Here is a 21,769-nt window from a genome sequence, read left to right on the forward strand (position 1 = left end):
GGAGGGAGCTAGTATAAAGACAGGATTTTTGTTTTTCAGGAAGGGTTAATCCTCTTAAAGGTTTAAGTGAACATATCAGTCTGGTCTTAGCATAGTTCTTTGAGAGGCAGAGAAAATGTTTCACTTTGGTCTGAGAAAGCTACCATAATTTCCTAGAGGAAAAAGTATTTCAAGTAATCTTGACATCAACAGGATAAAAAGATGATATACCAGGAGGGCAAAATGAATGGAAGATCACATTCACAATGCTGTATGTTTAACAAAATACGTTTAGATGGTACTATCCCAAGTCTTATCAAGTGCTACAATCTTTTTAAACAGGGAATGGCCAAATCCAGTGCTATTGAAACAGCCTGAAGAATGCAATCTTAATTTGCCTGTATGGGACCCAAGGGTTAGTGTATTATTTTTTCCCCTACAAATTCACACTGTGCAATAACAAGTAAAAGTCATCTGCATAAACTCAGGGAGATTTCCCATCTTTTTACATATGAGTGGACATGTTCGTATAACACTTTTAGATAACCTCAATTATAATTGTCCTCTGATGTGAGAAGCATAATTATGTACCTGTAAACTACATTTAATTGTACATAGTTTATAATATCAAAGTTACTAACATTTCAATTTTATATAGAACTACCTTGTAAGTCAAAGTTGTGTGGGCATTTGTGCTTAAAAAAAAAAAATAAAAGGATACTAAAAATCCCTGTATTTTTTTATTTGATCTAAATATTCTGTTAAAATTGGGTTGTATAGGAAAACTGTTTCTTAATGTTCCCCTGTGACAGCAATATCGCTACTACGATGTAACTATAAAAATTGGTTTGAGTATTTCAGATTACAAAAACAAGATTGGGCTAAAGAAGAGCTTCCATTCTGCTTCTTGGGAAGTCACGATCTTTACTGCTTACTCAGTTTAAATGCTAACAACATGCACTTCCTTAATTGGTAAAATATTTAGATTTGACTAAGGCTTCATAAGTTTATAAAATTATATTTCTCTACATTGTTTTGCTGTCTTATTACGATATCAAAAATATTGTCAGTTTTAAGTTCTGCTAATTACATCAAGCTATGTATTCTGAAGTTTTCCAAACCCCAAGGCATTTTTGGAGGGGTGTGAGTTTACAATTTCTTCATGGAAATATGCCAGTTAAACTTAGCATATGGATTAAGAAGAAGAGTTATAAAATCATTTCATTATCTCTTAAAATGATACCAACATGGATAATATAGTTTCACCGTGTGTTAATAAATTAAGCTTATTCTTTATAAGTTGAGGGTATATTAAAATGTAAGTTCTCATCTTGTTTAAAGTTTGTTTTACACAGATTATTGGAGTATGATATTTCTCAAGAGTGTGCGCATCCCCATTTCTCTTGCTGAAAGGAGGGAAAAGTAAACTTCAGTAGCCGCCCAAGTAGAAGCCTTTTGCTCGACAGGCACACTGTTTTTAGTAAGGTTGCCAAATAGACATGCTCGAGTGAGTGGAGCAAGCTGTTAGTGTAGGCTTCTGTAAACAATTCCTGCAAAAGCAGTGTCTCCTTCCATGGTTTTTCTTTCTCAACTCCAGCTATGAAAGCAGTAAAATGTAATCAGTTGGTTCAGTTTAACAAGGGGTAAGAAGCCCAAGTATCTGTTGCATGTGTACTTGAAGAAACTGATTGGCTGTTGTTGTATGTAGGTAAACCCCAGTGATAGGTACCATCTTATGCCTATAATTACACCAGCATACCCACAGCAGAACTCCACGTACAATGTGTCCGTTTCAACACGGATGGTCATGGTTGAGGAGTTTAAACAAGGTAAGTGGCCGTCCTTATGCTCTACTTTATGCACAGAGGGTTGGGTTTGCGTTGTGGGCCCAGTAGTCAGGCCTGCAATGGAAGCTGAAGAAAGCATTCACTGGGGTGGATTTTAGTGTTTCTGTTTATTGTTTATGATGGAGATTTGTGAGTTGAGTTGAAAAACTTAGCTTAATTCCTTTTAGGCAATTTATTTTTGATTATATATTGGAAGATTAACGAATATTTAAAGCCTTATCCTTAGCAGGGCCATTAGTGGCTGGTTTAGTGCCATACTTCTGCCGTGTAAAGTTTTAAACGATACCATAGTCTGTCTCCACTGGGCTTAGTAGGCTACGTTTTGGGAAGAGCTTTAAGCAGGATTGAGTCCAAACTGCCCATTATTTTGGAAGAACTTCTAGACCTTTCTGAATCCCAGAAGCACTGTTAATTTGAAGGAAGAGCTATTGCCAAACGGTTTTTGAGGGAAGTTACCGGAACAGGTGGTTTGATTTGACTGACACCAGTCTGGGCAGTAAAATCAGCTTCAGACTCAGAGGTGTAAAAGTCTTCCCTGCAGTCTAAAAAGGCTCTTCGTGGGAAGGGGTTGCTATTTGTTAGAATCAGCAGGAAGCATGTTTCTAGAAAGACAAGAAACAAAGCTTTGAGTAACGAGAGTGCTTCAGTTTTTGAAGAGAGTCATTCTATGAACATGATATTTTAGAATAATGGTAATTTACCAGACACCTGGCTCTCAGATTCTCCAGCATTTTCAAAAAGTATATGTATGTTGATCTTTATGCTCTAAAGTCATAGACTAAGATCGCTTTTTGCTAAAATTATTTTAGGGTTATAGTGAACGCATGTGGTATGTTTAAGATCTTTAAAACTATAGATTGTTAGACCGAACCATGCAAACATTTTAATATGTTTTTAATTTAGGTCTTGCTATCACAGATGAAATTTTGCTGAGTAAGGGAGAGTGGTCCAAACTTTTTGAAGCTCCAAACTTCTTTCAGAAGTACAAGTATGTATTTTAAGGCATGCTGGACATGTTGCTCTCTTACGTAATGGTTGCGTATGTGAAACCTCTTCTTGCTAGACTACTGTAGTTTTGAATTTTCCTTTGAACATCTTCTATGGAACTTTCCTGTCAAAGGGGTGTATTGTTTCTAGTTAAACCCCTTAGTTTTTTTTATCTGGCGAGGTAAAGTATGGCCCCTACAGTTTTGCTGCCTTCTTTAACTGAACTCCTGCTATTACATTTGTAGCAACATCAATATCGTAGGCACCTGTTAGTTCTTACCCAATTTCAGAATCTGTATACCTTGGCAAAGAAGTGAACTGTTAAAATTTGTAGTTAATACTCTCTATAGAAGCTACGTATTTTCAGACATTTCTGGAAACTTATCATTAAGATTCTCTATAACATAGGCAAAGCTAATAAAATGTCAATATGTAGTCAAATGTTTTTTAATAGTTATAGTATACGATTGGCCTATAATTTCCCCCTAACGGTAATTAAGCCCTTCAAATATTTCTACAGATAATTTTTTTTTGGAATCTATAAGTGGGGGTAATAGTTTTTACTAAATGGTTTTAATAGAGTTGTTTAACACCTTAGTACAGGTTAAAAGCCTGATTGTGTTGGTTTTGATGAAAATTGTAAGTTATAATAAATCTTTTTAAAAAAATGGACTTGCACTTTTATTTGCCCTGAGCTGAAAATTTGCCAAAGTCCCACTTAAAATTTTTTTCTATAATGCTTGAAACTTTCCTGACCATTTGATCTTGTGGATTGTGTTTTTGTAATAACCTAAGCAAGATTGCTTTATGCTATTTCCCCAATTAAAAACAAGAATGATGACCATCATGATGTCTCTGTGTTTTGTTTCTGTATCTTTTGCATGAAAAAGCAGTAATGGAGCCAGCTTGATTGTTGTGTTCTGGGAGCACTGCCTTGTCAGTAAACACTTAGATAGCATAACATAGGACGCTCTTGTTTATTATTCCTCGTAAGTTGTTGCTTTTCCATTTGACAATTTCTCTTTGTTTCCTATTTGAGCCGATGGTGAGGAAGTACTTTTGAACATTTAAACTAATGAACATATATTCTGATACTTTAAAACTGCATAATAGAGTACATAAGTACTTGTATGGAGAATAATAAGTTGATTTTGTAGAAAAGTATCAGCATCTCTTAATGCCTGAGACTCAAAAGCAGCAGCTAGGTTTATTCTTTTTCCTATCTCACTTCATTCTAGGAAGAGAGGTGGGTAGGGTGGAGTTCTTGAAAGTACTTATGTGTCTTCCTTCACTTGAAGATGGTTGTTGAAATTGAACAAACTTTGATAGTGTTATTCATGTAAATAAGTTTGTATTACTAGAACTTGGAAGGTTTTTTTTAAAGCTTGCTTAATCTTTTAAAACTGATAGGCTGTTTTCAATCTATTCCAAATAGTACCTGTGAGCTCTTCAGTTGACTGATTAAAAGATTATAGATTATATCTTTACTGAGTTCTCTTGAAACAAATTATTTTAGGTTATCACAAATGACTTTAAACATAATTAGATGTAAGGATTTAGTAACAGGAAATTCTATCAGGAAAATTAAAATTTCAGCTGTGATTTTTTGGAAAACAGATTTGAAAACGTAACAGTGGGCTAATTTTATACCAAATTGTATTTCTTCAAAAATTTCCCTTAAATTTCTGGAAAATACTTCTATTAGACTTTAGAGGCATTTGCAGATTTGAAAATTTCTTTTTAGCATATGAAATACTCCAAAGATTGGCTGTACAACTGAATTGAAATTCTTAGTTTTCCCTCGAGTCAAGGTTGATTAAACCTTGTCTGAAGTCTCTCCTGCAAGTATTTGTTATGTCCAGGATTTTAAATTGTGTCGTAGACCTGCTTGCCATTCTTGGAAGGGAGGGACCCATGGAGGAAATCTTGTCTTGCTTTTTAAGATAAATCATCTTCCAGAAGAGATCTGTGTTCCTTGTGAAAAGGTGTAACCTTGCTTTGTGAAATTTTAAATAGGCCTACAGAAATATTTTTTATCTTTTCCTTGAGGGAGACTCAAATTCACATTTAAGTAGCAATAAAATAAACCATTATTGACATAGGAAACATGAATGCTTCTTTAAGCTCTTTCATTTCATTAGGAAACAAGGAAGGAAAGCCATTAGGAGAAAAGCCAGAACGCTGCCTAAGGTATAAGAGTAATAATTTATAATTTTAAGGAGTATGCATGTATAGAATACTTACACCTTAAAATATTTTAAAAACGTAAAAATGTGAACTGTTACTCTTGGTCCTCAGTTACTTAAAGATGGAATTGCATGGTTTTGGGTCCTGAGAGATAATTTCACTGTGCATATATGAGCTGTGATCTACCCAGGTAAAATATTACTGTGATGAAATGGCCAGGAAACCTACTTACAGGATGCTTTTGGGGGGTAAATAGTTATTAGGAATAGCAGCTAAGTTAAGTGTTCTTAGGTGTTTTTAAATAGGCTTTAATTCATATGGGGCACACTTTATTATTGGAAATTGATAATCTTTCAATTTGGGGAAAAGTTAGTCACTGTTACATTAAGACTTGAAAGTGTGTCTTGAGGGCATCAGCCTCATAAGCGTGATGGCGGCAGAGTATGAGATAGGCGGTCACATTTTTGGGGACAACAACAAAATAGTCTAAATTTAGAAGTGCTGCTTTGTCTCTGTGCTCTGGTAGGGATTTGGGGAACTGATTACCAAGTCTGATTTTTAAAACTTAAACCGAATTTGGATTCATGGATGAGTCTTTGTTTTATAAATAGTTCCTAATAGCAGTTATTTCTACTAAAATTAGCTAATTGTATCCTCTATCTACCAGTTTAAATGTGCTTACATGTGGCTGAGTAAATGACGTCTAACCTCAGCAGAAACACTTGCTCTTTTACACGCCAGCTGCGTTGACACGAATGCCATTTGTGTGTAAACAGTGTGCAGAGCAGATACACTCCCCCCACCTCAGTAAGCACCAAAGCGGAACTCTTCAGGCTTCAGAAACGTAATCTTTGAATGGTCAGCAGTCATGTTTAAAGGGACTGTATCTTTGCCTTAGTAAATTGAGAACATTGTCCATCATTTACGCTTCTGTGGAAGACTCAGTGGTCATTACGAATGTCCGCTTTACCGGTGTGGTAAAGCGGTACAGAGAAGGCAAGTTCTGTTCCTGCACGAGGGGAACCCAGACGGCTTTGCTTTTTTTGAGTTCTTTTTGTTAAATGCATGCTTGCTTGCTTTGTATACTTTGTCGTCTCCTGTTGTAAGTGGTTATACTTTGTCAGAGTGCTCTTCCTCCATCTCCCTTTCTCCCTTTTAAAAAAATCTGCCCAGTTTCCGTTTCCTAGGGAGCTGGAACTCAGGTTACTGATCTTGTTAGGGTTTTGTTTGATTTAAGAGCTCTTAGGGCACTTGAGAGTAGGCGTTTGTCTACATAAAATGCATGAGCTTTTAAAAAGTGCTTTCATGTGACTTATTTGGGCCATCTGTGCTTGTTCTGTTTACAGTTGACCCTTGAAAAATGCAGAGGCTAGGGGTACCAAAACCCCTGGTGGCTGAAAATCTTTGAATAACTTTTGACTCCTCAAAACTTAACTACTGATAGCAGACTGGAAGCCCTGCTGATAATATTAACAATTGATCAACATGTATGTTATTTAAGTATTGTATACTCTAGCCTTACAATAAAATTAGAGAAAAATGTTATTAAAATCACAAGGAAAATACATACACAGTATGGAAAAAATCCACGGAAGTGGACCCGAGCAGTTCATACCTGTGTTATTCAAGGGTCAGCTGTATTTGGTTTGCTCCAAATGATGCTGAACAAATTAAACTGGTAAAGGAAGTGTCGATATGAGTCTGTGTGGATTCAGACTGCGTATTCACATATCTGAGTATGTTTTTGTATGTATGTGTTACCTCTGTAACTGAAAGTTTATAAATACTTGAAGTTAACTCGTTGGAACTTCATGATTCCTCTGCCTTTAAGACTGGTATTGTCCCATTGTACAGATGTGCCCAAACAGGTCGTATGTCTGGCTCACATAGCTATGAAGAATCAAAACTTTTTTTTTTCAAATACTTTGTGAGCAGAAGTAATCAAATGGTCTGTTTTCAGGGAGTATGGTTAAAAATGTTTAAACTTGCCAGATCATCAGTATCCCTTGCCTTACTGTCTCTGGTGGTGGTGATGGGGGCTGGGACTTGTTTTCTGGGTCCACGTCATACATTCCCTTTTGGCCAGAAGTCTCATAAAATGTGAAAGGTAGTGTAAAGGTTTCAGCCTTTTGAAAGAAGAAAGTAGCTTAACATTTTTGGCCCAGCTCTGACTTTCCAAACCAGTATCTACACTAGATAATGCCGCCCAGTTTGCTTTTTGGGGTCAGGGTCCACTGAGAAGTTTGCCTTCCAGCACCTCTGAGATGGATTCTGTAGAAGACTGTCTTGGACTGAGCTTTTCAGTCTTGTGAAATTGAGTTCTATGAATTACACTCTAGTTATCATTTGTTCTAAAAAGATTTAAAATAGATACTTGGTCATGATGGTTTCTGAAATTAAAACTTGCTTTTTCTTGAATTTTAATGGAATCTGCATAGAAATCAGGTTTCTTTGATGTTCTCACATTAGTGATATCTGTTTATTTGTTAGAAAAAATTTTACAGGTACTTGAAAAAATCATGAGGCCTAACTTCAGTATTAATTCACTTGGGTTTAATTTTTCACTCCCTTTTAATTTGAAGTAAAAAGCATGATGTGTTTGGTAATATTTCTTGCAGTTATTGTTGTAATATGTATACTTAGTGTTTTTTTTTCTTTTGTGGCTACAACCTTGTTGCTTTGTTTCCATTAAAATAATATTGGTCTAATGGATTATATTTTAGAGAGCAGCTCTTTTAACTATAGGTAAAGCACTCCAGTGTCATCACTGAACCAAATTATCAGTTAATGTTTATTCAGCATTCTTGAATTAAGGTGCTTTTTGGGTAATTATTCCTAACATAATTATTTTTCCGAAGAATTAAAAACTTGCCAGTAGTTACAGAAATTTGGGGATTTAACTTTTATGATTGTATGTACATATTGAGATTGCAATGCCCCCTTGCTAAGTTGATGCTGATATATAGCTAATGAAGCTTATTATAGTATGGTGTTAATATCCAGCACAAAGCACGTAAATAAAATAAATAGCATGTTGTCTTTATCTTCAAAGGCATTATATTGTACTTCTAGCAAGTGCACCAACAGAAAAACAACGCCTAGAATGGTGAGTACAAGACTAGACTTTACAGAAAAAAAATAAAACTGCCAAATTAATCAGCCATGGAACCCAGTAGGAAATGGGAGGAAGTCCTTAAAACATCCAGTTTGCTTTATTCATAAATGGAGCTTTACTACTTACAATAGAAGGGTAGGGATTTGGGGGTTCTTGTGCACCTCTTTGTTGTTTGCCTTAGGTCCTTGTATCATTTCCTAACTGTATATTTAAAGTGCTTAAAAAATGCTTTAATTTAGCTTACTCGTTTTCTTTTTCTTTACATATTTGTTAAGATATCTTTTATAACCTTCCTAGTTTGAAACATGGTTTGATTCTCTTCTCCCCCTGTTTTCTCTTCAGCATTTTTGGGTGAAGCATAAGGCTTTGGTTTTATCTTTGGGGGTCCAGACAGTTGAACTACCCCCGTGTGTTTAAGTATGATCTTCATAATACTGCTTTACGTAAACATTTGATTTTGTGTATTTTATTTCGTTTTCTAAATTAACCAGAATTTTTATTAATGCTAAGTGACATTTGTTCAGGGTGGGCTTGGTGGAATCAAAAATCCGGATCCTAGTCGGAAGTTTGGAGAAGAACGAGTTTATTACACTGGCTCATGTGAACCCCCAGTCATTTCCAGCACCCAGAGAAAATCCTGACAAGTAAGCAGTCTCCTCTTCCCATTCTCAGCTTTTACCTATAGGCTGTTTTTAATAACAGGACACTATTTTAATGAATATATGGCTCAAAACCAATTTGAGATCTGTAGTTTAGGTGTTCCTGATAGACACTGAAGAGAAAAATGATTCCCTGGGAAAAGTTAACCACTGAAATGAATAGTTTTCTCCCTGACGATAGTCGGTAATGAATAGGTGCCCATTAACTAGTAAGAGTTCACTTTCTGCAGATCTACCCTTTATTTAGCCTTTCTTAACATTTCCTGTTTTGTACAGTGGTCATCGGAATAGCTGTTAAACCAAACATCAGTTTTTGCTTTTCATCTTAATTTTTTTAAAGAGAACATGCTTGGATTTGACTGTAAAAGTCTGGTTTGTGATGTATTCTGGAACATTGAGAAGATACGTTGAAAAGCAGGCTCACGTCATACTTTTAAAGATCTTGTGTAGATCAGTTTCTGGTTTGCTTGTTGCTATATTATATGAGATTCTACTTTGTCTCTATGTACTTTGTTACATTTGGGGGGCGTGAAGGGGACTTTAGTAATGAGCTTTATATGAAAAAAAAATAGCATTAAAGAAAGATTGAAGATATAAGTGAGTGGCTCATTTAAGATTGTGCTGTAATGGAATAGCTATGATTCTGATTACTTACCCAGATTATTTTCTTTTGTAATTATGTGAAAAAGTGTAATTTGAGCTTTTTAACAATTTTTTTTTGTTGCTGCAATATGTATTCTTGAAAGACCCGATGGTCCATTCAGTAGGTACATCGCTGATGTTCAAAGGCAGCTGAATGGCCCTTGTTCCACTTTCTGTGCTGCAGTCAGACTTCTGTTCACGCGGCCTTTTCAACTGAGTTTTAAAAGTTTAAGGAATATTAAGTGCTAGTTAAATTTTTCTGTCTAGAATATCTTTTTTTTGTTTCACCTTTTTCTACAATATGTTGATTCTCATCCGTCATTAGTTCGAACGTAATTTTTTGTTGTTTACAGTGTGTCTGGTACTTCAGGGTCATTAAGAAAGTTGACTGTCAGTAAACAGATAATACAAGTGTGTGCATCCTAGTGCTTGATTGTTTATGTATTCATAGAAAGGGAGGGCTTGGAGTTTGAACGGATTTTGGGTTTAGAACTTGACTCAGTTTGCTTATACATTTATGGTTCAATTTTTCCCACATATCTCAGGCTGTCATTCACCTGGATAACTGTATTTTTATGAAATCCTGATAAACTAGTAATACTCTTCTTACTTTTCAGGGAAGAATTTCGCACGATGTGGGTGATTGGGTTAGTGTTTAAAAAAACCGAAAACTCGGAAAATCTCAGTGTTGATCTCACCTATGATATTCAGTCTTTCACAGATACAGGTATATCTCTGCTTGGGTAATCAGAACATTTCATTTGTCTTCATGTATAACAGTGATATTTGCAGTAACTATTAAAATGGGAACAGTGAACAATGATTATCAAAATAATGTTTTTGATTAGTTACTAGTTTCAGTATTGTCTAATAGATAAATGATTTTTTTTCCTTTTGTGGTAGACCTAAAGTTAGGTAGAAACGTCTTAAATTTGATTTGTCCACAATGACTTATTAGAAACCACCTGAACATTTGATTGTCTAAAAGCCCAAGTCGATGTCTGACTGCCTTCTTTAACAATCATGAACCTTAGAAATTTACAAAGCTAAACTTTCGGCGACTTTGGGGAGATTTATCCCCTATGCCAAATATAGACCGAAGTGTTAATTCAAGGGTGGGGGATGGGATGCTTAGAGGCCCATTTCAGACTCACCTGTGCCCTGGCATGGAATCCGATAGTGCAGCTAAGGTTGTGTATACATAGCGTTTCCAGCGGGTGGTGAGTGTGTGTGAGAGACCGGGATAAATTGCTTCTTTCTGACACTGCTGCTTTTCCTTGCCATTTAAAAAAGTCAGTGGGTCTCATTTTCACCTGCCCTCATTAGGGAGTTTTCTTTAAAGAGATTTAGATTTAACATTAAAAAATTTTCAGTTCCTTGGAGAACAAGAGACAAAAATCGGTATACTCTGTTAAAAAGTCAGTATCGTACACTAAGTGTAAAGGAGAGATGAAGGGAAAATACTGTGTATTTCAGTATGTAATGCTTAGGTACAGTTACTAGAAGACAGTCTTCAGCGAGGCGGTTGCACCTGTATGGAGATCACTAGCAGCGTGACTTCCGTGGGTTCCCACTGATAGAGATGACAGGTGCATTGCCATGGGTGACATAATAGAAGTTACAAGTTTAAAATAGAAATCACTAAGGTAATTTCTTGATATATGTGGTAGTTGCATTCCTGGAAAATTCAGATTAAAAATATTTCATGTTTTTATGTGAAAGAGTTGAGTTCTTGGTTCAGATAATTGATGAGTATGCTTTTTATCTTTAGGAATGTAAGTAGGACATGGTAGAATTCTTCATTGTGAGGAATTCTCCGCACTGCGGGGTAGTAAGTGTCCGTAGCAAGTAATGAGCCTTTAATTACTGTGACGACAAAGGCGCTCACACAGGCCTGTTGGGATGAGATTTAGGGGGTGGTGGCTCCCCCTGCTGAACACCACGGAAGTGGTTTTGTCCGAAGTAAAAATTCTGATACCAGCTTAAACTATCCCCTTAAAGATTTTGTTTATTTGTTTTTAGAGAGGGGGAGAAGAGGGAGAGAAACATCGATGTGTGAGAGATACATTGATTGGTTGCTTCTCGGACGCCCCCAACCGGGACCGGCCCACAGTCAAGGCCCGTGCCCTGACCGGGAACCAACCAGGGACCTTCTGGTTCATAGGCCGGCCCTCGGTCCACTGAGCTACACCAGCCAGGGCAACTTTAACCGTTTATGAACTAACAAATCACATAAAGATACCTGAATTAGAAAATTTGTACTTTCATCAAAGTTGAGCTCTTTATCAAAGACTGTGTTAACGAACCATCAAGATTTTCAAGTAACTTTCAGGTATTTGGGGTAGGAAATAGTTAGTTGTCCTGTGTCTTGAAACATTAAGTGAACCGATGTACAAAGAAACCAGTTTTAAACATAGGCTGATTGCTATAAACATGAGTTAAGCTCCTGTGGCATAGTTCTGGTCTCAGAAACATCACCAAACTTGTAAATAAATATCCCAGACACTTACAATATTAACCATTGAAATAAATGTGAGCTATACATACATTTAAGAAAGATTAATAAAAACAAGTCAGATAATTATTTCCGCTTATTCCAATTCAAGATAATTATTTCTGCTTATTCCAATTCAAGATAATTATTTCTGCTTATTCCAATTCAAGGTGACTGGCGGCTGGAGCCTCTCCTGGCAGCTCAGGGCACGAGGTGGAACCCACCTGGATAGAACACCCTTCTTTTGCAGGGTGCAGTCACACACACACCCACTCTCCCTCAGACGGGGCCAGTTAGCTCTGCCAGTGCACCTCAGTACACGTCTCTGGGATGTGGGAGGAAACCCATGCAGACATGGGGAGAACATGCAAACTCCACACAGACAGCTGTCCTGGCCGAGAGTCATTTTCCCCCCTCTTCAGTATAATGGGATAATGTTATTCGAGGACCTGCTGTACTTGATATAAATTCATTAAAAATTCTGCCTGTGCTTTCAGAATATATTGAGATTTCTGCTAGTTGCTATTTCTGCCACCGTCAGCCTGGTCCGGGCCATTTGTCACTGCTGTGGCTGTAGGGTCCCTGCTCTGCCCTTGCCCGGCCTCAGCTCCTTTGGTTGGCATCCGGAGCGATGCTGAGCTAAACCACCTCCTGCCTGTGTAAAACCCATAATGACTGTCCACGCTACTCGGAATAAAAGTCCAAGTCTTCACCGTGGTTTGCAGGCCTTTACCCGATCTCACCTCGTTATGTCTGACCTCCTTTTTTATTATCACTCAGAATTTTTTGCCCATGTGTCTTGGGGCCAGAAAGGTAGTAAAGTTAGTGAGCACCATTCCTGGGCCTGAGTAACATTTGTGGTCAAAGACAGGCACAGGGGACTGTTTGATGGCCCCACTGTGAGGGCAGAGACCAGTAGCCACAAGTAGCTCAGGCAGGGTTTGTCCCAGATGAGTCGTGGTGCCAGCCTTCGGCGGCACTTCGGTGTTGGGTGGGAGCTTTGGGGGTCTCAGAGTCGCAGATACAGGATTACTGATCTCTGCTTTTCCTCCTTCCCCGTGGCCTGTTTGTTGTTCCTCAAACATTCCAGGCATGCTCTCCACTCAGGACATTTTGTCCTTGATGTTTGCTCTTCCTGGAATGCTATTCTACCAGGTACTGTCAGCTCCCTTCCTCACTTTCCTTCCGTCTCCGTGCAGGTGTGGCCTTAGTGTCCAGGCTGAGCTGCTTTCCTTCCCCACTCACTTTCCCGTAGCCCCTGTTACCATCTGATGCAAAACAAAACGGACTCTTGAGCAACCCAGGTTTGCACTGAGCAGGTCCACTTACACGCAGGGTTTTTCAGTGGACCCGTATGTTCCAACCCATGTTCAAGGGTCCGCTCTGCAGCTGGGAATTGTATGCAGAGGGCTGACTAGAGTGAGGTTTGTACTTTTGACTTCCTGGGAGGTTGTTGCCCCTAACCCCTGCATTCAAAGGATAACTTTTATTATATTTCTCCTTCTGGATTGTAGACTCTGAAGTTATTTTGGTCTCTTATTCCATGCTGTATCTACTGTGTCTAGAACAGTGTGCTACAGGATAGCCACTCACTAAATAGTTGTTGTTCGAGTGAATGGATTTTTCCATTTGGGGGACCCTCTGGGACTAAATTGTTTGGATTTAGCACTTTCTAGCATATCATTTTTGTTCTTGTGACCTATAGCTTGAATTATTTCTGTAATAGAAAATACATTGTTACTTGTCCTAAAATTTTATCTTGCAGATTCTTAAAAAGGGATTTTTAGGTATATTTAAATAAATTTCACTTTCGTTTTTCTGCATTTGTTACAAACTTAGATTAGAATTTAAAATTTTACTGGTAGCATAAGAGCATATGGATTTAAGAACCTCCCCTTTTCGCCAACCCCCTGCTTAAAGAGTTACTCTCTAAAGTCGCCACGCTAAGAGTTCCAACACTGGAAGAATTCATGTACTTTGTGCTTTTATTCATTGTCATCATGACCTGAGAAAGAACTTAGAATTCGCTCAGGCAGTGAGTTGTTTTACATACGTGAAGTACTGATGTAAAAAGGATCCCTACTTAGCATAGCTTCTCCTGGGTGAGTTTAACTACCGTTATTAAAATGTTTCTATTTCTTGTAACAATTTCCTAATTGTGCAGTTTATAGGCAAGCGATAAACAGCAAGATGTTCGAGGCGGACATGAAAATCGCTGCCATGCATGTGAAGAGGAAGCAGCTGCACGAGCTCCTGCCTAATCACGTGCTTCAGAAAAAGAAAAAGGTAAGTTTAGGAAGTACTTACAAAGGCTTTGCTAACATAATATTTTATGTATCTAGGCTATCAGTACTTCAGACATTTAGGCTTAGTGAATTAGTTATATTTGAAATAGATCACAGCACTTTAAAAATTTAAGTGGATCAGTACCATTCCGTGAAACCTTGTTCCTACTCAGGTTTCTTGCGCATACTTGCTTTAGACTTTAGAAAGATTAGTGGTGATGCTTCGTGTCCTTGTTTTATATATACTTAGATTCTTTTAAGAATCTTTTATACTTACCTATTTAATTCCACGTAAGTATCTCATTTCCTTTCCTTTAAAAAGTAAACAAATTAAGTATTATGTAGATCAAGGATACTTACTAGATGACTTTTTAAACGAAAATGGCTTTCTTTTGCCAAGAATTATACATGTATTTTATTTAAATCTTTAAAGTTACTGAATAATAAAGACCACTAACAGAAGTAAGCGGAGTTAATGTTTCATATTATGATCTGTTGCTAGTGCTTCCGTGCTTCCTGCTGAATAACTTACAGCCTTTTTCTTACTTGGACTGAGGATGGAGGACACACTGGGATTTTAATTCAGAGACCACAATTACATTTTTGCTTTAAGGGGTTTCAGAAATAGATGACTTATTCCTTTAATGGAATACTTAACTGTAGCAGTGAAAATAAATGAGCTCCGGCTGCATATTATGTTGTTAGAAAGACACGGATGAATATGTACCATTTGATATGTTTATATAAGGTTTACAAGTTTAAAAAATGTAAAACTATATGATTTAAAAGAGCTTATGAAACAACGATGCATATTAGAGGACAGCAAGTGCCACATTCATCTTACTGGTTACCTGGGGGCAGGGGTGGGAGTAGAGGGATGAAGTGGTCAGCGGACAGGGGGCTTCAGCTCTGTAATGTTCTGTCTCTTAAAACATGGAATACGTTGTAATCCAAGAGTGTGTGAGTGAAGGCCAGGGCTTTGAGGGAGAATTCCTGGTTCAGTTTCAGGTTCTGCTCTTCCTGGCCTTGAGACTTGGGCAGGTTTTAGATCAGATGGCATGATCTTGATTTGTCTCATTTCGTGAATCAGGATATAATTTTTACCTGCCTCGCTGGGTATTTTGTGAGAATGACTTGAGTTGATACGTGTAAAAAGCCACGTAGACTAGTGCCTGGCACACAGTCAATGCTGCTTTTTGTTTCTGCTACCACCATCATCACCATCACCATTAGTCACTAAGCTTGGGGTACTTGCTTTCTTTTTTGGTCTAAAATGCAATTTTAAAAATTTTATTTTTTAAAATAGTATCACATTGAAACCTTCATGTAGCTTAACTTATTTTCATCTCAACCTAACGATCGCATGAGTTACCTAAATAATCTAGAAAGTGATAAAAACATACTGTTTTCTTGAGCAGCGTTTGTTCTTTTTCTTTTATTCTTTGTCACTATATATAAAGTAAAATTTACCATGAAGTAACTGTTTTTAAAGTGTCAAGTTAAATATTTGTTTTCTAATTGTCCCTTGGTGCTGTATTATTGATGGGCTTAAGCAGCCATACTTGTGTAAATGCTACATATAAAAATATGTAAACGTTTTATGTTTTCACCAGTAAATTAAATAATTAGATTATTATGTTAACACTTAACCTATTTCTGTTCTATTAAAACACCTATTTATAACAGGTAATTCAATTTTCCAGAACTTTTGATTCAGATTACCTTTTAAAACTCCTGTTTACCAGTCAGCATTAGTATTTGGAACCACTAGTGTATAGTTTAAGAACATTTTATTTTTACTCTATTTCTTAAGGTAGTATGTAGATAAAATGTTCTAGGATATAAAAGGAATCATTAATCAGAAATTTGTTTAGTCTAAAAACTGTATTTATCAAATAACATTTAAATATAGTCTCATCACCCATTAATAACTACTCTAAACATTTTGGTTTATTTCTCCATACTCTTCAGTGCAAAAATGTAACCACATTTAATAGGTATTTTAAAAAGGTTTTTGATGACAGCCATTGTGTGACCCTTTTTTGGTGCTTGCTATATTGTGACTACCTATGCAGATTAGATTATAAGTACTAAATGGTTGCTTAATGATTCTTTGGATGGCTGTAGTGAGAAAATCTATCCTCTAACTGACATTATTTAAATTATTTCCAAGTTTCTACTCGTAAAATAGCACTTTTCTCCTTTCTATAAGTGTCTAGAAATTTACATCTGTAAATCTTTTCATTGGATTCTTATAATAATAATGCTTTTTGCAAAGCACAAAGTACAAGTGTTTTTTTCATAGATAGATAAGATGGTACAGCAAACCCATAGGTATTGTTTGTGTTATAGAGGAACAGAGTGGTTAAAAAACTTGCCCGAGGTTAAGTAGTATGTGATGTGAATTTGACCTAGGTCTCAATGCAAACTGTGTGTGTGTATTTCTCTCTGTAGTATGTTCTGTCTTTATTTATCCTTTACTAGAAAGTTGTGATAGAATGTTTATGGTTTTTAGAAAAGATTTTATTTATTTTTAGAGAGAGGGGAAGGGAGGGAGAAAGAGAGGGAGAGAAACATCCATGTGCGAGAGAAACATCAGTTGGCTGCCTCTTGCACACCCCCGCTTGGGGACCCGGCCTGCAACCCAGGCATGTGCCCTGACTGGGAATCGAACCAGTGACCGTTCTGTTCGCAGGTCAGCACTGAACCCACTGAGCCACACCAGCCAGGGCTATTTATGATTTCTTAGCATTGAAGTCTCTTGTGCCAATAGCGACAGAGACATAGATGTAGGCACAGAGGCAAAGCAGCTTAATGCTGTTTTCTGTGCAGTCCAACCAGGTTATCTTTTTTAACAAGTGGCTTGTTACCTCACAGGTATCTGACTACCTGGTCGTGCAGGTAACTATTTAGAATTGAGTGTAACTTACTGAACAAATCCCTGTCTGGTGGAGTGAGAGATCAGTAGCAGTTTTGGATAGGGAAGGGGCGCGTTAGAACACGAGGAAGGTTGTTTCACGGTGGACTTCATGAGCACGTGGCATTGCTCTCCTGCTCGCTGCTCGGCCAAGTCTCATCTTCCTTATTTGGTCATGTTTGTTTATGTCCACCAGTGGTACCTCTGTAGAGCGTACACGTGCGTGCACACAGGGTGTGAGTTTTTGTCAGCAGTGCAAAGTCGTTCCATTAAAACGTTCTGTGGGTAAGTGAACTCTGGGGCTAAAAGTGTCCTGGGAAGAAAAAAAGCTGAAGAAGTAAATTTGATATTATAATAGCATTGATTGACAAAATTGAAACTTTAAGTCTCTTTAAAAATCAACTTTCATCATAGAACCACTTATAGTTTTTTAGCTATATTTGGGTTTTTTGGTATTTGAATGTTTTGCTTTTTAAGAAGCAAGGCCAATGTTAGGATTTATATATGGTTATAAGGTTTAGTTTTCAGAACATTATTTTCTTCTGTAGGATACTTGACACTATTGGATATACGATGTTGAAATCCTAAGTTGCAACTAGTTAGAGCACTAAAAAATCTCTTGATTTGAAGAGGCTTGTTTATTTATAAGTAGGAGTGTCATTAAATGGTACTTACTGATATTTTTTGAAGTTACACAGTTTTTATTATAGAATAATTTACCAAAACTCTAAACATTTCTAATTCTGCTAGCTAGAGATACTCATTGTTAATATCGTGTCATTATTAAAAGACTTCTCTAATATACATATGTGTGTGTGTATGTAAGCCCTCAGATACAAGATCCATGTGTGTTTATGTACATTTTAGTTTGCAGTGTGTTTTACATTCAGTGTGTATGTTCAGTGTGTCATTCCTCTTTCCTTCTTCTCCCACAGGAGAACTCTCGTTGAGTTGTAGGCCTCTTAGAAGTTAGGAGTTTGTCTGTCTCAAATCTTTGCCTTCTATATCAGTGACAGTTCTGATTTTCATAAATTTTGATTTGTACTTTTTAGTAGAAATCCGTTAAGTAAAAGATGTTCACAGATCTATTTTTGATCAAGTATTTTGTTAATTGCAGCATTCGACAGAAGGTGTCAGGTTGACACCTCTGAATGAGAACAGCCTCGACTTGTCTATGGACAGTGACAACAGCATGTCTGTGCCTTCACCCACCAGTGCTATGAAGACCAGTCCACTGAACAGTTCTGGCAGCTCTCAGGGGTAAGGGAGACGAGGGAGGGCCAGCGCGGTGGCGATACATTCTTGTTGTTGTTGAGTCATCTGTTTAGAATATTATTTCCATTTCCTCTTGTAGTGTTTTTTAAATGGACAGTCTTAAGTTTTGCAGAAAGTATTTTTCTTGTCCTCCTGCATCGTGCTTGTAGTCTGTGTGGACGTGAACGTGACTGCTAGCACCATAGCCTCTTCAGTTGCATGAACTTGGACAACTGCTGCCTGTAGCCAGCGGCACGGTGTGCTAAGGAGAACAGCCAAGGGGAACAAGGTTTCCTTTCTGTCCCAGAGCGGCTTGTGCCTGTGCCGCAGGAGAACTACCTACGACATACTAAGGGTCTTCTAAAGAAGGTGAAGATCTAGGGAGGCTGGTTTCTGTAGGGGAACCTTTTGAAGAATTAAATGTCTCTTTAAAAGCATTCAAAGAAGTTAAGTATTTTTATTATGAAAGAAATATGTACATGGCTGTGGTAACAAAAACTAGAACACAAAAGGCCAATGCCATATTTATATTTCACTTATATAAATCTTCAGAGTGTGTCCCTGCAGACTTTAATGAAAGGGTAGACTTTTGGGGTGCTGCTAATGTGTTAAATTGTGATGGCTATACTGAACACTTGTTAGTAAGTGAGTTGATAACTTAAAATTTGAGCACGTTTGTGAACGCATGTTTTATTTCAGTTTTTAAAAAGCAGTTTTAAAAATTGGATTGTTTGAGTATTACTAGTGGCAAAGGCTCAGGTTGGGGCGATTCTTTGGATAAGCTTGAAATAGAAAATGCTGAGGTGCAGTGTTCAGCCCTCTTGTCCTGGACTTTGAATGTGTGATGTGTTTTACGCTAATAATGCATCATCTGAAGACTTCAGTCATCAGCACGGCATCTGAGTCTGTAGTTTTAGAATAGTTCTCCATGTATAGTGTTAACGTACAGATTTTTATTTTTAATGTCTTTTTTAATTGTAAAAGAAATTTTAATAAGAATTTAAGGATTTGTATAAAAGACTGTGTACTTTGATTTTTTGCAACATACAAAAGTGGGCAAAAGTAGGTTTACAGGTGTAACACAAATAAATAATGCAATAATAAGTAAGGCAAGACTAAACTGTTTCATGTATTCCCAACTATAAATGTATATGTAAAATAGGTGTACGCACTAAGTAATTTCAGAAGTTTTAATATTACTTTCAGAAGTTTAATATTAATTAGCAGAAATATTAAATAGCTTCTGTGATTAAGACTTCTGGATTTTAAGTTTATGGTGTATGTTCGCAGTGGCTCTCTCCTGCATCTGTGGTTCTGTGGCCAGCTCGCCTTTTCCGTTGAATCATGAGAGGTTTCTGCCCTTGAGGGCTCTCTCCTCAGGCCTTCATCCCTCTCCCTGTTTCCCTCGAGGCCGTGTATCACCTGCTCTGCTGACTTCAGCTGCTTTCACGTACAGTGAATGCTCACTTAACGTTGTCGGTTCCGGAAAGCTGCCACTGTCACATACAGCAGGCGATTTTACCACAGGCTGATTGAGTCAAGTTCTGTTTCTCAGATGGTTCTTTTATTCCTATTTTTGATAGGATTCTGTTTTACCTCTAATCAGATAACAGATTTTTAAGTACTATCCCAATATGGTGGTCACTAGTCACATGTGGCACTTCCGTTGTAATTAATATTAAATAAAATCAAACACTCAGTTTCTCACTGGCCACACTTCATCTGTGTGGTGACCGCCACATGGGCTGTTGCAGACGAGGGACACGGCACGGCAGCTCTGTGCGGCGGCCCTGCTGTAGAGCGTTGGTCTGCTTCTGATCGGTGGTTACGTCTTACTGAACGAAGTCAGTGACTAATGTGCCTGTCTGAGGAGTTAGCCTCAGCGGTCATTTACTTCAGAAAATAACTTCACAAAAACTTCATGATTCAGTTTTATGTTCTCTGTTCGATTTTTAACTCCGTTTTATTCTCTTTGACAGCAGAAACAGTCCTGCTCCAGCTGTGACGGCAGCATCGGTGACCAACACACAGGCTCCTGAGGTTCCTGTGCCACAGGCGAATTCCAGTGACAGCCCGGCGGGGAAGGAGACCGCTGTGACAGGTTGGGGCGCGCGCGCAGCACAGGGGGTTCCGTCTTCACTTTGAGAGCTGCCTCTGTTTCGTCAGTAGAGTGAATTCTGTTTGTAAAGGCCGTTTTCGTGTTGGCATGTAAAATCATCCGTGAAGTCAAATTCAGAGACGTAGGCTGTACGGATAACTGGGTGTCGATAGGCCTTGTTTTAATTCTCATGTGTTAATGTGTACTCACTGCTTAGGGACATCAAGTGAAAGCATTCCTCAAACTGCCACACAGCCAGCCATTTCGTCACCACCAAAGCCTACGGTCTCCAGAGTTGTTTCTTCCACGCGCCTGGTAAACCCGCCTCCTAGACCTTCAGGAAACGCAGCAACAAAAATACCTAACCCTCTAGCAGGAGTCAAAAGGAGATCCTCGCCTCATAAAGAAGAGAGTCCCAAGAAAACCAAAACAGAAGAGGTATCTATAGCTTTGTTACCCGTGGAAATAATACCAGCTTACCTATTTTAAAATCCAGCGGGAGAAAACCTTTTGAGCCACAATTGAGAAGCGGCAGGAGGGAAGCTTTTGGGGGACCGGCAGGTGGGGCAGGCGTGCCGTGGGCTCTGCACCCCGCTCCCTGGGTGAGCGCCTCTCCCTCGGGGCCGGGCCTCGCTGCCTGCTCGTAACACAGCCTCGCGCAGACCAGCAGGGCGTCCTCGCTGACCCTTCTCCTCACCGTCTGGCCTGTGTGCTGGGCGCTGAGAGCCCTTTGGCCGCAGTTGCTGCCTCTGACCCGGGTGGGGCTTTGGGGTCTGCGGCGGGGAGAGTGGTTCTCAGGGATTCCCACAGGCCGGCGGGCCGAGGCCGCCCCGTCAGAGCCGTCTGGGGGCCTGGAGTGGCTGTGTCCTGTAACCCTCACGAAATACTGTTTTCTGGCAGCCCTTCAGCACCTTACAGTGGGTGGGTGGGTATCTTACCGACGTCTCAGATAGTTTTAAGAAAACCAGTAAAAGTTTACGTTGATGTCAGTGTGTGTCTTAGAAGAGAAGCCACTTTGTGACCCGGCTGCGTTGGTCCCTGGAGCCGCTCCCAGGCTCCTGCTGTTGGCGCGGCCCTGCCCGCTGCCACGGAGGGGACGGTCCCAGGCGCCAGGTCAGGAGCGTAGCTCACACAGCGGAGTTTCTTTAGAGTGGAGGGCACGTCCTGCTCGTGGACTCGTTGGGCTGTAATGGTGACACATTGTTCTCTTCCTGGGTTATTCTGAAGTTTTTCTGTTTTAGAAAATAGTCGCTATTAATGAAGTATGAATAATTGGATGAATTTTGTCACTCTTGTGATGGCAAG

At 38.6% G+C, this 21,769-nt stretch overlaps 1 protein-coding gene across 1 annotated transcript in view; it reads left to right on the forward strand.

The window, feature by feature from the left end:
• The window catches only part of PAPOLA (poly(A) polymerase alpha), a 58,729-nt gene that overhangs the window by 29,432 nt on the left and 7,528 nt on the right, over positions 1–21,769 (forward strand). Inside the window, exons 10-19 of the mRNA XM_090271371.1 lie at positions 322–394; positions 1,688–1,808; positions 2,730–2,814; positions 8,053–8,106; positions 8,640–8,759; positions 10,034–10,143; positions 14,075–14,196; positions 18,230–18,372; positions 20,346–20,467; positions 20,682–20,902. Of these exons, the coding sequence (XP_090127497.1) occupies positions 322–394; positions 1,688–1,808; positions 2,730–2,814; positions 8,053–8,106; positions 8,640–8,759; positions 10,034–10,143; positions 14,075–14,196; positions 18,230–18,372; positions 20,346–20,467; positions 20,682–20,902 (1,171 nt within the window). The remainder of the gene's footprint in view (positions 1–321; positions 395–1,687; positions 1,809–2,729; positions 2,815–8,052; positions 8,107–8,639; positions 8,760–10,033; positions 10,144–14,074; positions 14,197–18,229; positions 18,373–20,345; positions 20,468–20,681; positions 20,903–21,769) is intronic.

The sequence above is a fragment of the Furipterus horrens genome, unplaced genomic scaffold, assembly GCF_987537825.1.
Source record: "Furipterus horrens unplaced genomic scaffold, mFurHor1.1.pri manual_scaffold_3, whole genome shotgun sequence".
NCBI lineage: Eukaryota > Metazoa > Chordata > Mammalia > Chiroptera > Furipteridae > Furipterus > Furipterus horrens.